The sequence below is a fragment of the Carassius auratus genome, unplaced genomic scaffold, assembly GCF_003368295.1.
Source record: "Carassius auratus strain Wakin unplaced genomic scaffold, ASM336829v1 scaf_tig00042146, whole genome shotgun sequence".
NCBI lineage: Eukaryota > Metazoa > Chordata > Actinopteri > Cypriniformes > Cyprinidae > Carassius > Carassius auratus.
In genome coordinates, this window is record NW_020526698.1 from 1 (window position 1) to 13,802 (window position 13,802).

At 36.5% G+C, this 13,802-nt stretch overlaps 1 protein-coding gene across 1 annotated transcript in view; it reads right to left on the reverse strand.

Moving 5' to 3' along the window:
* Positions 1-6: 6 nt before the first annotated feature.
* LOC113085666 (CUGBP Elav-like family member 4) overlaps positions 7-13,802 on the reverse strand; it is a gene marked incomplete at its 3' end in the record, with an annotated part of 45,763 nt that continues 31,967 nt past the window's right edge. Inside the window, exons 2-10 of the mRNA XM_026255227.1 lie at positions 8,548-8,596; positions 4,020-4,148; positions 3,677-3,756; positions 3,435-3,575; positions 3,142-3,280; positions 2,692-2,844; positions 2,118-2,228; positions 171-233; positions 7-14 (exon numbers count right to left, since the gene is read on the reverse strand). Coding sequence (XP_026111012.1) covers positions 7-14; positions 171-233; positions 2,118-2,228; positions 2,692-2,844; positions 3,142-3,280; positions 3,435-3,575; positions 3,677-3,756; positions 4,020-4,148; positions 8,548-8,596 — 873 coding nt within the window. The remainder of the gene's footprint in view (positions 15-170; positions 234-2,117; positions 2,229-2,691; positions 2,845-3,141; positions 3,281-3,434; positions 3,576-3,676; positions 3,757-4,019; positions 4,149-8,547; positions 8,597-13,802) is intronic.

The following is a 13,802-nucleotide window of genomic DNA, read 5'->3' on the forward strand; positions in this document are numbered from 1 at the left end:
TGCAGCGGGGAAGGCTGCTGAGACACACACACACCACACACACACACGCCAATGTGTCAGATAACACACACGCTTCACACCTCTAATTCCAGCACACATACACACAGCGCATGTACATTTCATTAACTGGGAAGCAGGAAAATCACAAACGCCTCCATTGAGTGACAGACCTGCATACTGTTGGACTCCAGCGTAGGCCTGCTGTAGGGGGTCTGCTGCGGTGGGACTCTGAGCTGCCAAAGGAAAGAGATGAGAGCGTTACAGACACAGTCGGGGTCAGTGAGTGCACCAGAGTGTGTTCGGGAGAGCTGTGCACCGAGAATGATCTTACCTCACTTCCCACCCCCTCACCGTTCACCCCCAAACAATTAAGCCGTGGTGCTCGCACGGGGCCCTGCCAAGCTTCCCCGCTGGCCAAGTGTTGGAAAGACAGCCGGAGAGTGTACAGAGAACAATATAGATCTACAGCTCTACACTGCACATCAATCAGCTGAGAGCTTTCACAGGCCCGGCGGCTACGCTCCTGTTCTAAACACTGATACACATACTGGCAGCCTGCTAACTGAACGCTGCTAAAACACTAACGCGGTAAACACTGAAGCATCCACGCTCAGGATTGTGTGCTTGGGGCTCATTTGATGGACTTGTGAGTAACATTACACTTAAAAGCAGGGAGAATTCAGCCAAAAATGAACATCCTGTCATCATTTAACTCACTCTCCATGTCGTTCCAAATCTGTATGAACGTAAAAAGATGATGAAGATGCTCTAAATTACACTGGCACTCTGGAATACTTGTTTCTGATTGGTCGATCACAGCATTCAGGTGTCAGATATTTCCTACTATTTGTTCTCATTCATGGCAATGCAAAATATCAGATTGCTCACCTGGGTAACTGAAAGCAATGCACCTTCACATCTCTCACATCACACCGAGGACTTGTGTGCTCTTGTATATATAAACGCAATTAGCGCCATCATTTTGAAGATGAAAACGGTCTTAGAGAACTTCAATATTAATATTTCTGTAATATTGTTGCAGTGTTTGTTTTGTTATGCAGATTGTTTTGTAATTCAAATTATAAAATCTCTAATGCATAATATACGTTATTATATTATTTTGTGTATTGTCACGAGGTTGACTGAATTATGGTAAAAACATTTTTTTTTTTTTGGTGAATTCAACAGTTCAATTATAGTTTTTGGTCCAAAAATTTGTAATATATATATATATTAATGTGTGTGTGTGTCTGTGCAGGTATATGTATATGTGCGTGTGTGTGTTGGTAAATATTGCTGTTTATTATATGTATTGTATTATTAGTGAATCTAAATGATATATAATAATAATAATATAAATAAACTAAAAAAATAAATTATTTAAATGTCCCACTACATTTAGTGGAAAACCATACCTTAATTATTTTAATATTTTAATGTAATCAAGACTTTTATTGTACTTGAATTCTTATATTTTCATTATTAATTTCATTAAAATGTTTTAAAATGGTCACATTGATGTCTTTCCACGGTTGAAATAGATATCTTCTAATATTCATTCATGTTTATTTAGGTGCTACAGTGATCTGTCACGACACATTAATGAGCCACAAAACAGATTTTGTCTGTTCTTACAGTTCAGTGCTTCTATGTCCCTCTTTTATTTTTCTGTATGAAACAGCATGAATAACATTGAGATACATGAAGATACAATGACCATTTTTTGGTGTACTATCCCTTTAAAGGGAACACAGTTCACTGTTGGTGGTTGTGTTGCTTAATGGACAAAGCTGTGGGCTGCTAACCAAAAGCTTGTAGGATTGAACTCCGGAATGCATAAGCATCACCACCGTGCCCTTGAATGGGTCACTTAAAATGAAAGCGTCTTCCAAATATAATGCATGCACATAAAACTACAGCCACACTACAACAACATCACTCTACAAAGCTGACGACACCAAACAAACATGAAGAAACTACTCACATGTCTCTCACTCCCTCTGTCAACAATATATACCACACACACACACACCACACACACACACACACACACACAAACACACACACACACAGTAAAACAACACTGCACGACACTAACGTCTAAGGGAGTTCTATACCTTCTGATAGAGACGACAGGAAGCAGCTTCCCTGAACCCCAAAACAACTTCTCTGTGCCATGCCCAGGCCGCCCTTCTCCGAGTCTTCCCTAAACACCACTTCCTGCAAAACTGGGATAAGGCCAGGAAACAGGTATTTGCTTTTTTTTTTTTCGGCACCTGACATGAATACCAATCCACGTCACACAGACTCGCACTGTGACAGCTAACAGCCGACCACTGGCTATTTCCAAACGCAGTTAAATTAGAAACTTCCAGAGACATATTTAATGACATGCTTTTGTGTTTACTAAAAGATTGCAGACTCATCAAAATGAAGAACACTTATATTCCTAAACACATAAGTCAACAGTGCACAAGACTGCTTTATGTACAATCATAAAATTTGATTACGCTGTAAGAAATACAGTAATTCAATGACATTAATCGTCAAAATAGGATGACAACATACATTTTTTTATATTATTCCTGTATACTACTGTTGCAAAGTTTAACCATTAAGTTTAATAATAATTTAAGGTTCAAATCTGTCATATTTCTGCTGTATATCTGTGGATGAGAGCATGTAGTATACCTGGGTACGGATGGATTCCATTGGTAAACATGGCTTCCGCTGGGGGCTGGCCGTTGGCCTGAGGAGGAGGCAGACCTGTGAAACCGTTGACACTAATTGGAGATGGAATGCTGGTCACCGTGGGAGCTGTGATGCCAGGGGGCGTGCTTCCACCTGGTGGGCGGGGCCAAGGAGAAGAGAGCATATTTGAAATGTATTGTAAAGTGTTAGCAAATAAATTTAAATTATCTGTTAATTTTATAACCAATTACTAATTACTATTATTTCTAAAGTTTAGATTATGTATTATTATCCATATAATAAATGAGTTTCAATTTTTACCAAACAAAAATAAAAAAAAAACTCTTTATTTACTATGATAAAATGATAACCAAAAATAATTAAAAGACTTTGAAGTTGAGACCAATACTGTCTGAGAATGTCTGCGTGTGTATGTGTGTGTTTCCTCACCTGATGTTGGGGTCATGGGAGCCCCTGGGAGGCCGTTTATAGTGGCCATGTGTTGCATCTGTGCAGCAGCAAAAGCCGCCATAGGGCTGAGATATCCTCCCTGACCCACTGATGCCATCAGCGCTGCCTGCTGCTGAACCTGATGGAGAAAAACCACACTAAGATAACATCATCTCATAATGCATGGAGCACGGTGTATAATCGAGACTTTATAGAGTCGACAGATTTTTTTTCCACTGAGACCCTGCAGTTTTGTTGGGAATTGGGTGTAATGAGAGAGAGAGAGCTCTTGCCTGTGCATAGGCGCCGTACGCTCCAAACTGCAGGGCCATCGGATTGAAGATGCCCATCTGACCGGCCATCTGCTGCATGCGTCGAATGGTCCGTTCCTTATCTGTGTCTGCAAACTTCACCACCAGGCTGGAAGAAGCGCCCTGAAACACACACACACACACACACAAACAAAATGAGGACTCTTTGTGCTTTAAATGTTCTAATGATACAAAAATGCATAATCACATGTGCTGGCACCCACAGGCATGGTTTGGCTGCCGTGTAAAGTACTGATAGCGGCCTGAGCTTCTGCATGAGTGGAATACTTCACAAATGCACAACCTGAATAGAGAAAAAAAAAGTGAAAGAAAGAAAATGTTGAGGGAGACCCTCTAACTGGGTCAAGAAGCCATGTTGTTGTAACTCCACAAATGATTATTAATCAATGTAATCTTCATTATATTATTGTAAGAGCACCTTTAAGATTTTTAAATAGATCTTTAAAATGCATATATTAATGATATATAATATAATAATAATTATTAACATACAGACTTGAAAAGTACACTTCAGTTTTGATAAAAAAATCTGACTGAAGCAATAACCTTTGCTGTTTCCATCAGGACCTCTGAGGATGGTGCACTCCTCGATGCTCCCGAAGGACTCAAAAAGCCGCCGCACATCGTCCTCACATTGCTGCTTATTCAGCATGCCAACAAAGAGTTTTCTGTCTTCTGAAACAAACACAGAGAAGTTGTTAAACTCTACACAGGAAAACAGCATCTGTCTGTCGTCTTGTGCTACTGCTCATTTCAATATATGCACAACGCCTCTTTTTTCCATTTTTACTATTTTTTACTGTACACGCTGTTTGCGCATTTTATTTTTAAAGACGACTGAATCTTATAATGGCACTCAAAATAAACAAGCATGAGGTGAGTACTGTAAAATGTAATCAAAACGCAATTAAAAGTCACCATTACTAAAGTGCAACAGCAAAGACAAACGTATTAAAAGTCCAAAAATAAACAACACATCGGATCAATCCCACAATGCATGCTTTTTATCCACCTAATATACAATTTTCTGTGGCTTAATCCAGAAGAGCACAAAAAAAAAAAACTACTGTTGGTGCTACTGTATAATGAAATGAGTTCATGAGCGAGTTATCTGTGGAGAACCTTTCGCCTAGTCGATTCTGCCACCTCAGGAGTCCCTTGTTTATTGTTTGTGCTGTTCTTTATCAGATTATGTAGACATTATTGAATTACACATCAGCGTGAGGGGAACAAAAGCGGTATTGTTTCAGGGTTTTATTAGGCTGTAATTGCAGTGTCAATGCTGCATGTGTTAAACTCAAGACAAGGCACAGAGTTAAAAAACAAGGCACACATTTATAGGGCGCAGAGGGAATTGGACTGAATATGAAAGTGTGTAAACATGCACACACATATTTATCTTACTATCTAAATGCTGACATACCCTAGACTTCTATTTATTTTTATTTTTTGTAATAAAGACTATTAATATAATGTAATTATAATTACAGACTTACTCAAAACAATTGTGTGTAAATTGTTTTAGAAAAATGTGCTTTAAACAACTGAACGTTCTAGTGGATCATGCAGGTTGGTTTGTATACTGTTGGTAAACTTGATCAATGTGTATGTGTAATGTGTGTGTGTGTGTATGATGGATGATGCAGCGGAGATATTAATGAGCACTACTGTGTATGAGTGTGTGTGTTTCCTGTGTTTGTCCAGGCCTGCCGCTCACTAACATGCTTTGACAGGGTGTCCTTGCCCAGTCAACAAGACTAATCTCTAGTCCGGCCTCTCTCTGTGGGGAATGTTTACGAGTCTGGTGCGGGTATGCGGGATAAAACGCACACAAGACCCAGGTAGCTTCAGATAGCTTAAAATGAAGATAGTCTGAAATCAAGCTGAAGCTATCTTAAAGGGATAGTTCACTCAAAAATCATAATTTACTCTCATGTCGTTCCAAACCTGTGTGAGTTGCTTTTTTTATGTTGAACATAAAAATATATTTTGAAGATTGCTGGGAATCAAGCAGTTGGTGGTTGCCATTGACTTCCACAGTATTTTTTTTCCCCTACTATGGTCTTTGGTCAATGGGAATGTTTTTCCAGAAACAACAAGGGTCATAGATCTACAGTGTTTGGAATAACGCCGTTTAAAAGAACGGCATTAGGTAACGACTATATTTTTCCAGTAACGGGGTAATCTAACTAATTACTTTTCGCGTCGTTATAACGCCGTTAACATTACTGGACGTTAAATGCGGTGCGTTACTTTGCATTGATTTAATAAACTATGTAATCCAAACGCACCTCTGCCTCACACAGGCGCGTGAGCAGGTGAGTTAATGACAAGATAAGCGATTATGATTGGCTAAGGCAGAGTCATGTGTTTCATGGTAGCCAATCAGAGCCAGTGTTTTTACGCCAGCGACGTCAAACACACACACACACACGCACGCACGCGAGATTCGCAGCAGCAGCAGAGATGGCGAGTCAGGAGCAATCCGATGAAAAGTTGCCATTTTCAAGGTGGAGATATAAGGACTAATTCAAATTCATTGTGGTCAAATGCAAGAACATGCATGTAATGTGTACATGTAATGTGTGACACACGCATCTACAAAGCTAGTGGCCAAAAACACTTTTCTTACAAAGATAATACTTGAAGTGCAGGATAAAACTCTTGATGTTTGTTGACGTGCAATAAATATTGAAAGTTATGTACGAACACCTGTCTATTCTACTCATTTCAACTGACTTGTGAAAACTGCTCCAAAAAAAAAAAAAGAAAAAACTTGTATATATTAAAATATATAGCAACTTTTTTTTTTTTTTTTTTTTTTTACAGTAACGCAAATAGTTACTTTCCCTGGTAACGAGTTACTTTTATTATAGAGTAATTCAGTTACTAACTCAGTTACTTTTTGGAACAAGTAGTGAGTAACTATAACTTATTACTTTTTTAAAGTAACCTTCCCAACAGTGTAGATCTATAAACATGTCCTAGGTGTAAATCACATTGTGCACATTTCCTGATAATGGTGGGACAGAAAAAGCTATTTTGTTTAGAACAACAAGTCTTTCGTTGTTGTCTCTAACCTGTGTCTCCAACTGTTTCCTCTCATTCCCTCTGACATCCATCCTTATTTGTCTCTTATGACCAGATCCCACCTCCTTGTCTTCTTTCTAACTCTCCTTTAAGTCTCTTTCTGTCTTTGTGCCCTCTCACTTCCTTTCTTTGTCTTTCCCACTTTGACCTTTAGAGCTCTCTCTCCATCCCGGCTTTCACTTTAAATGACTAGTGAATGGATCGGTCGGGGACGGCACATCAGTTTTGCCAGTGGAATCAGAGGGCTTTGCAGGGACATATATTGCGTTTTTACAGGGCTAACGGGGGATAAATTCAGCTGTCCATCATGACGAAGATGCCTGATCTGTCAAGTGTGTGTAAAAGGAAGACACTCCTAATTAGAGGAAGGACCAAGTGGCATGAAATGATGGGAGATACTCTGAAGGAGAGAGAGGTGCCTCCAAGTCTGACTCTTCTGTGTGTGTCTCACTCTCTCTGTGGGTCCATCAATCTTGGTTATCTGAAATATCTGACCCAAAAGTGGGAAAAGAGGAGCTCATCTCTCACCAAACTACTTCCACTTTGTCTGTAAGTGACACACAGACACACACATGCAAAGTCAATGCATGGAAACTCGATCTCACTCCCCTGACCACAAACTTTATAATGTAATATATCATTTTAATGTTCTTATTATGTCACAGGCGAAAAGATTTTTGATAAACTTACTAAGATGCCACATGAGAACATTTTGAAGTTTATAGGAAGTCGTAGGGGAACCTTTTTACGTTTTTATGACGCCAACAAGGGACCTTTTCAAGTTCTTAGCAAATCATAGGAGAACCTTCTGATGTTCATTTTTATGTTCTCATTAAAAACAATGTTCTGGAGCTTCAAAGCACCTGGCTTCATTTTCTTTTCAGTTTTCTATGCCATCTAGAACCACTAAACTAATATTATGAATAAAGAAATAAATCTATTCTATTAACAAAACATTCTATTTAAAATATTGTTACATGTGATGATTTTTATATACCCATAATCACTGAAATTCTTATAATAATAATAATAATATTATTAATAATAATAATGTTAGCTTGTTTCTACCACAGAATAAAAAAAAAGGTAATTGCTACTTTTTATATCACAACTCTGACTCTTTTCTCGCAAAGTTTATATCTCAAAATTCTTTTTTTCTCACAATTCGAAAAAAATGGAGAGATATAAAATTAGGAGATAAAACGTTGCAATTGGGGTGAAAAGTGGTGAAAAAAAAGAAAACTGTAAAATTCAAAATTTTTAGATCAAATTTCTGAATCATGAGTTGCCGATTTAGAATTGTGACAAAAAAAAAAAAAAAAAAAAAAAAAGATTCCCAGATATTTAACATTTTAGTATTTTATCTCATGGCAGAAATAAGCTTCAATAGATAACAAACAAAAAAAAAGAAGCAAATAACCAAATAAATATTCAAAATAGTTTTCTGATAATTGAAAATTCATATCATATTAAAATGGAGTTTAACAATGATAATTCTTCTCTCCATGAATTTGTATTTCCCATCACACCACTTGAAATAATTCATTCTAAATGACATGATGAAAAGGAAGTGACTTCATTTGAGTCTTGAGAAGCAATAAATGCAATACTAACACTAAGCATAATAAAACGTTTTCCTATTTACACTTTTAGTCTTAAATTTACCATAAAACTCTACAAACTTTCTCTTTCATACAACAGTGTTTGTCCATACAAAAACGAAAACTAACAAAACTAAAGCTTAAAAAACGTAGCTCTCCTAGCACCTCAGCGGAGGGTAATAATCAGAGTTATGTAAGGTGTGTGAGGGCCGACCCAAGATCCTCTGGGGCCCTGTACGACTGTCGGGTCTCATCGAGATGCGTCATTATATATGACACTTAAGAAGGGGAGATCTACTGGTAATGGAGACACTGATTTAGAGTGACAGGAAGGTGGGGGGAGAAACAGGAAGGGAAGAAGAAAAAAGAGAAGTGAAATCTACCTCCCCTGCTCTCACTGTCAGCTGGCTTCACCTGGATTGGCCTGTTCATCTGTGCAACACAGAGAGAAGAACGAGGGAAGGGGAAAGACAGGACAGACAGAAAGAAGGGGGAAAAGGACAAGAGAAGACATTAGATTTGTAGCGGAGCACAAAAAATATTCAAGTGAAGTGTTTCCATTTGCAGTTAGTATCAATACGGTTGTATATGAGCCATTCCAGCACCATTTGTAAATTCCCACAAAAGTATTTTGTGAGCGTAAATATTTTAATTCAAAATTATGAAATTATTCTTTTCAAAGCATTATTTCATGATAGATTGAAATTCTTTAAAAAATAAAACAAAAATTACAGTTAAGTTTACTGTACGTAATTCAAAATGAATCATATTATTTAAAAAAATATATATTATTACCTTTCATTTTTACAAGCCCATACTGTCATCAAAAAAATCGTGAACGTGTTTACTCAAAATTAACCCTAATGATTATTTCACATGTGCAGCCATCAAAATCTTTTAAAAATGGAATTATTCAAATTCAATGATAAGCTTATTTTATTAAAACTATTATTTTATGTGATGATTTGTACATGCCCAGTCATTGTAATCTATAATCTTTAATCTTTAAAATCTTAAATGTGTTTCATATAATGATTTGGCATACCCACTGTCAAAATGTAAGAAATATACATTGCCGGGAAATTCAGAACAATCAAAACAATAGTTTTCTAATAATTAATGATTCATATCTTTAAATTAGATTAATATTAAAATTGATTTCAACAACAGTACTTCTCTCCATGAATTTTGATTTTCCCACTCAACCGTTTGCCTCAATGAAATTCATTTTAAATTACATAATGAAAAGGAAGTGACCATTTGAGTTTTGAGGATCCAAGTTCAAAGTTGGAAAGTTCTCACCTCATTTAATATTCATACATTGAACATATTATTTAGCTTGAGATGATGTGATGCAATTTATTAGCACGTAAAATATTTTTTGTCCTATAGGATAATGGAAAAGAATATTGCATTTTTAAACACACACACACACACACAAAAAATAAAAAAATAAAAGAGGAAAAGGCAAATGTTTCCTAGATTGAATAATTCCCAGCTTTACAACAGAACACAGTAAACATCAGACACACAAAGCAATTCAGAATGAAATATTAAAAGAAACGCATTGTCAGAGCATGCCACACATTTGCATACATCTCTGTTTATGTGTGTGAGTGGCACTTGCATATGAATGTGTGTTTGTGTGTGTGTGTGTGTGAAGTCTCACTAAAAGACGATCACCATCATAAAATGTTTCGCTCTGCCTCCTTCACTTGTGGCAGATCCCCGACTGACTCCGGCTCAATAATACACGTAAGCCATGGAACGGTCTGCGGCAATCAATTTTTAATAATGCCAATTGTCACGCTGCCAGCAGGAAGGAGAACAGACCCGTGCACAGCGGCAGATACTGGCACAGGCCATACAGAGGAGGCACAGGGCACTGCCCCCAAAATAAGACACAAACTCCACTTTTCTATCGCTCATCTGCAGCAGTTTACTCGTGAAAATGAGTTGTGATTAAGCAGGTATTTTTTATGAGTAGCTTCCTGCGCTTTACTTCTACACCCCCCTCACTGTCTGCACTGCAGAAACAGAAAAAGTCCTTAAGGAAAAAGTCTCTTCAGCTGCTATAAGCCAAAAATAGAGGAGGCATAATAGCAGTGTACAGTACAAGTCAAATTTATCAAATCAAGTCAAATGTTCCCTGGCTCCAGAAATATATCCCTTCTTCTTATGACATTGCAATTTTATTTGGTTTAATAAAAAAGGTACTGTTCATTTCTTCTGCCTTGCCATGTGACCACAGATGATTATTTTATTTTGCAGTTTACGTACTTAATGTCTTTGCAACCTTGAAGAATTTTTAAGTTAATAATCACTCATTTTATTTTAAAAATAAGGAATGCAGTGTTTTATATTTAATGAAAAGCATGTAAATACCATGATGTTTTTTTCTTTCAAGTGAGCTGTTTTTATTATTCAACAGAAAAAGTGACACAAAAATGCAGTTAATGATTTTTTTTTTCAGCCATATTCAATAAAATCTTACAAAAGAGTAACTTCACTGCAAACATTATTGACTCCTTTATTGTATTTTCCCCTCATTTTTTATTCGATTTGGACAAAAGCATCTGGTAAATTGCTCTGCATTATTAAATGCCAACATTCGGCAACAATAAACAGAAACCTAACTTCACTAAATATTATAAAACAGTTTACAGTAATACAATGGCAATAATAAACTACTACATATGTTTTAATGTTTAATGTTTCATAAAATTATAAAAATGTTTTACTGAAAACTTACACTACTCAAAATCACTTTTGTTCAAAAGTTTGGGGTCAGTGAGTTTTTTTTCATTTTAGAAATAAATCTATTATGCTCACCAAGTCTGCATTTGATCAAAAATACAGTAAAAAGAGTAACATTTTGAAATATTACATCCATTTAAAAGAACAGTTCTCTATTTGAATATATTTTAAAATCTCATTTATTGTGATGGCAAAGCTGAATCTTCAGCATCAGTACTTCAGTCCATTCTAATATGCTGATTTGCATAGAAACATTTATTATCATCAATAACTGTGCTGCTTTATATTTTTGTGGAAAAAGTGATGAATAGAAAGTTCAAAAGAACAGCATTACAAGCATTACAGAACAGCAGTAACATCATTTAAGTCTTGCTGAAAATATGTATTTTTATTAAAACTCTGGATAAAAACAAGATATGAAGGAGAATGAATGAGAAAAAGAAAGTATGGAGTTAAAACAAACCTCTGAAAGAGAGTATAAAAGTTTGCATGTGCATTTCTGTGCTCGTCCTTGCTTGTGTGCATAGTAATGATAAACTAATTAAAAACCCTGCAATGGCAATACACTGTCAATCATGTTTATTAAAGTCATCTTCCAACTGCATATTTTACTAGTCTCACGGAGTCATTTGCGACAGAAAAATACCCACAGTGCACCTGTGGCGTCCTGGCTCTGCTCCAGACCAACAGCTCTGGGGTTTCTCACTTTATAAAGTTCACTTCTTTTTCAGACCTGATCACTCCCTCCTTTTTCTCCATCCCCAGCATCCTCCACTTTTATTGGCAGTAAAGCCCAGCTAATGTTTTTAATGTGTTTTGATGCATTATTTATATTGCTGCTGATAGTGAGGGTGGAGGGAATAGTGAAAAAAGAGAGAGAGAGAGAGAGCGATGGAGAAAGAGAGGTAGATCTGGACATAGATCAGGGAGCAGAACAAGGTTACAGCCACACACACACACACACACACACACACACACACACACACACACACACACAGTCTCGGTATCCCAGTAGGACTCTACTCACATACATTTTAATGTTTCTTACCCAATGGCACAAATGGACTCTGCTATGTGTGCTAATTGTGTTCCCCGAATCAGAATCTTACCCATGAGAGGGACACACTCGCACAAGAGCATTTCTCTGTCTCTCGCTCTCTCTCTCTTTCTCTCTCTCTCTCTCTCTCACACACACCCTTTAAGCATATATATATATATATATATATATATATATATATATATATATATATATATATATATATATATATATATATATTAATCAAACTATTCTATTAAAATTATTTTTTATTTTATAAATATATATATTTTTAAATATTATTAAAATTGTATTAACATGATGATTTTTAAATGCCCTTACAGTCATTTACATTTTTGTATAAATAATAATAAAAAAACTATAAAAATGTTAATATATTAATTAAGAATTAATCAAACCTATTTCTATTAAAAATATTATTTAGATTTGTTTAAATAAATGTTATTAAGCTATATATTCATGTGATAATTTTTTAAATAACCAGTCATCATTTTTTCATAAATTAAATCTTAAATATGGCAATTCAAAATTAATCACACTTACTCTATTAACATTTATTTAGATTTGTTTCTGTTAAATATGAATATAAATATTATGTGTGATTTTTTAAATACTGATGATAGCCATTGAAATTATTTAAAAAAATAAAAAAAAATAAAATAAATAATAATACTACCAAACATACATTCCCATGAACCCCCATATAATTTAATTTATATTAAAAATAAGTTTAATATTTAGAGAGTGCTTCTCTCTCACACACACGATTACAATCTTTTATGCATCTTGACGGGAGGACATGCATGAAATGCACTCACATTCCCAGGGTGAATCTAACAAGTACATGTGGAATGAAATGAGATCTAGTTCACATCAGCACGCACGTTAAAACCGAACGTGATGGCATGTCATAAAACTGAGCTGAATGAAACATAATGTGGCATTTGCAGACATTTGTCATTGTGCTGCGCCACAGGCTTCCACATTACTTCCAAACTGTGATTTTAGAGGCCCCTAGAGGACTTTCATCCGCCACCTCTAGATGGCAGCATCGAGCAGGCCAATCTTTGGCCTCCCTGAGCTCCACATCCCATTTTGAGAGGGCAAACCTTTTTACACAAAGGCAGATAAAGCCTCCTGCAAACAAACATGCGAACGCAGACAAAAACAAGCCCCTCACATATGCACCAAATCACCTATAATGCCACAAAATTACTCTGCTTTATAAATATAGTACCACACAAACACATTTTTCTCTCTCTATCTCATAGGCACACCCTCACCTCACCAGAAACCTTCTGTCTCCATCTGTACAGGCCCCGTCGTCCGCATCTCTGCCACTGAGCCACAGCATGGCCCGGCCTTATGGTGATGTAACTCTCTGGCATGCTGGCACACACACAAAGACGCACACAAGCTGGGCTAAACGGCCACAGAACCGTACGTGTGGGTGTCACGTCTGCACCGAGGGAGTGTATTCCACCACAGGGTTCTTTTTTCCTCCTGTTAGGCCATTCTAAAGCACTCCAAAAAGCCATGATGAGCTGTTACACACCATCCAATCACTGCTTCTGATACTCAAATGAGCATACGGTAAAACAGACACTCTCTGTACTATCTAGAATACTACAGTATAAGCATATTTGGGATTTGAACTCGTTATGTTATGGTTAGCAAGCCTTAGCTTTGTGCCTTTGGAACAACACGAGGGTTGTTTATAAATGATGACAGAATGCCATTTCTTAATTGAACTATTGCTTCAAGGCCAGTGTTTATGATCTTTTAAGTGAGGTCAAAATAGGAAAACCAGCTTTGGTTACGTAA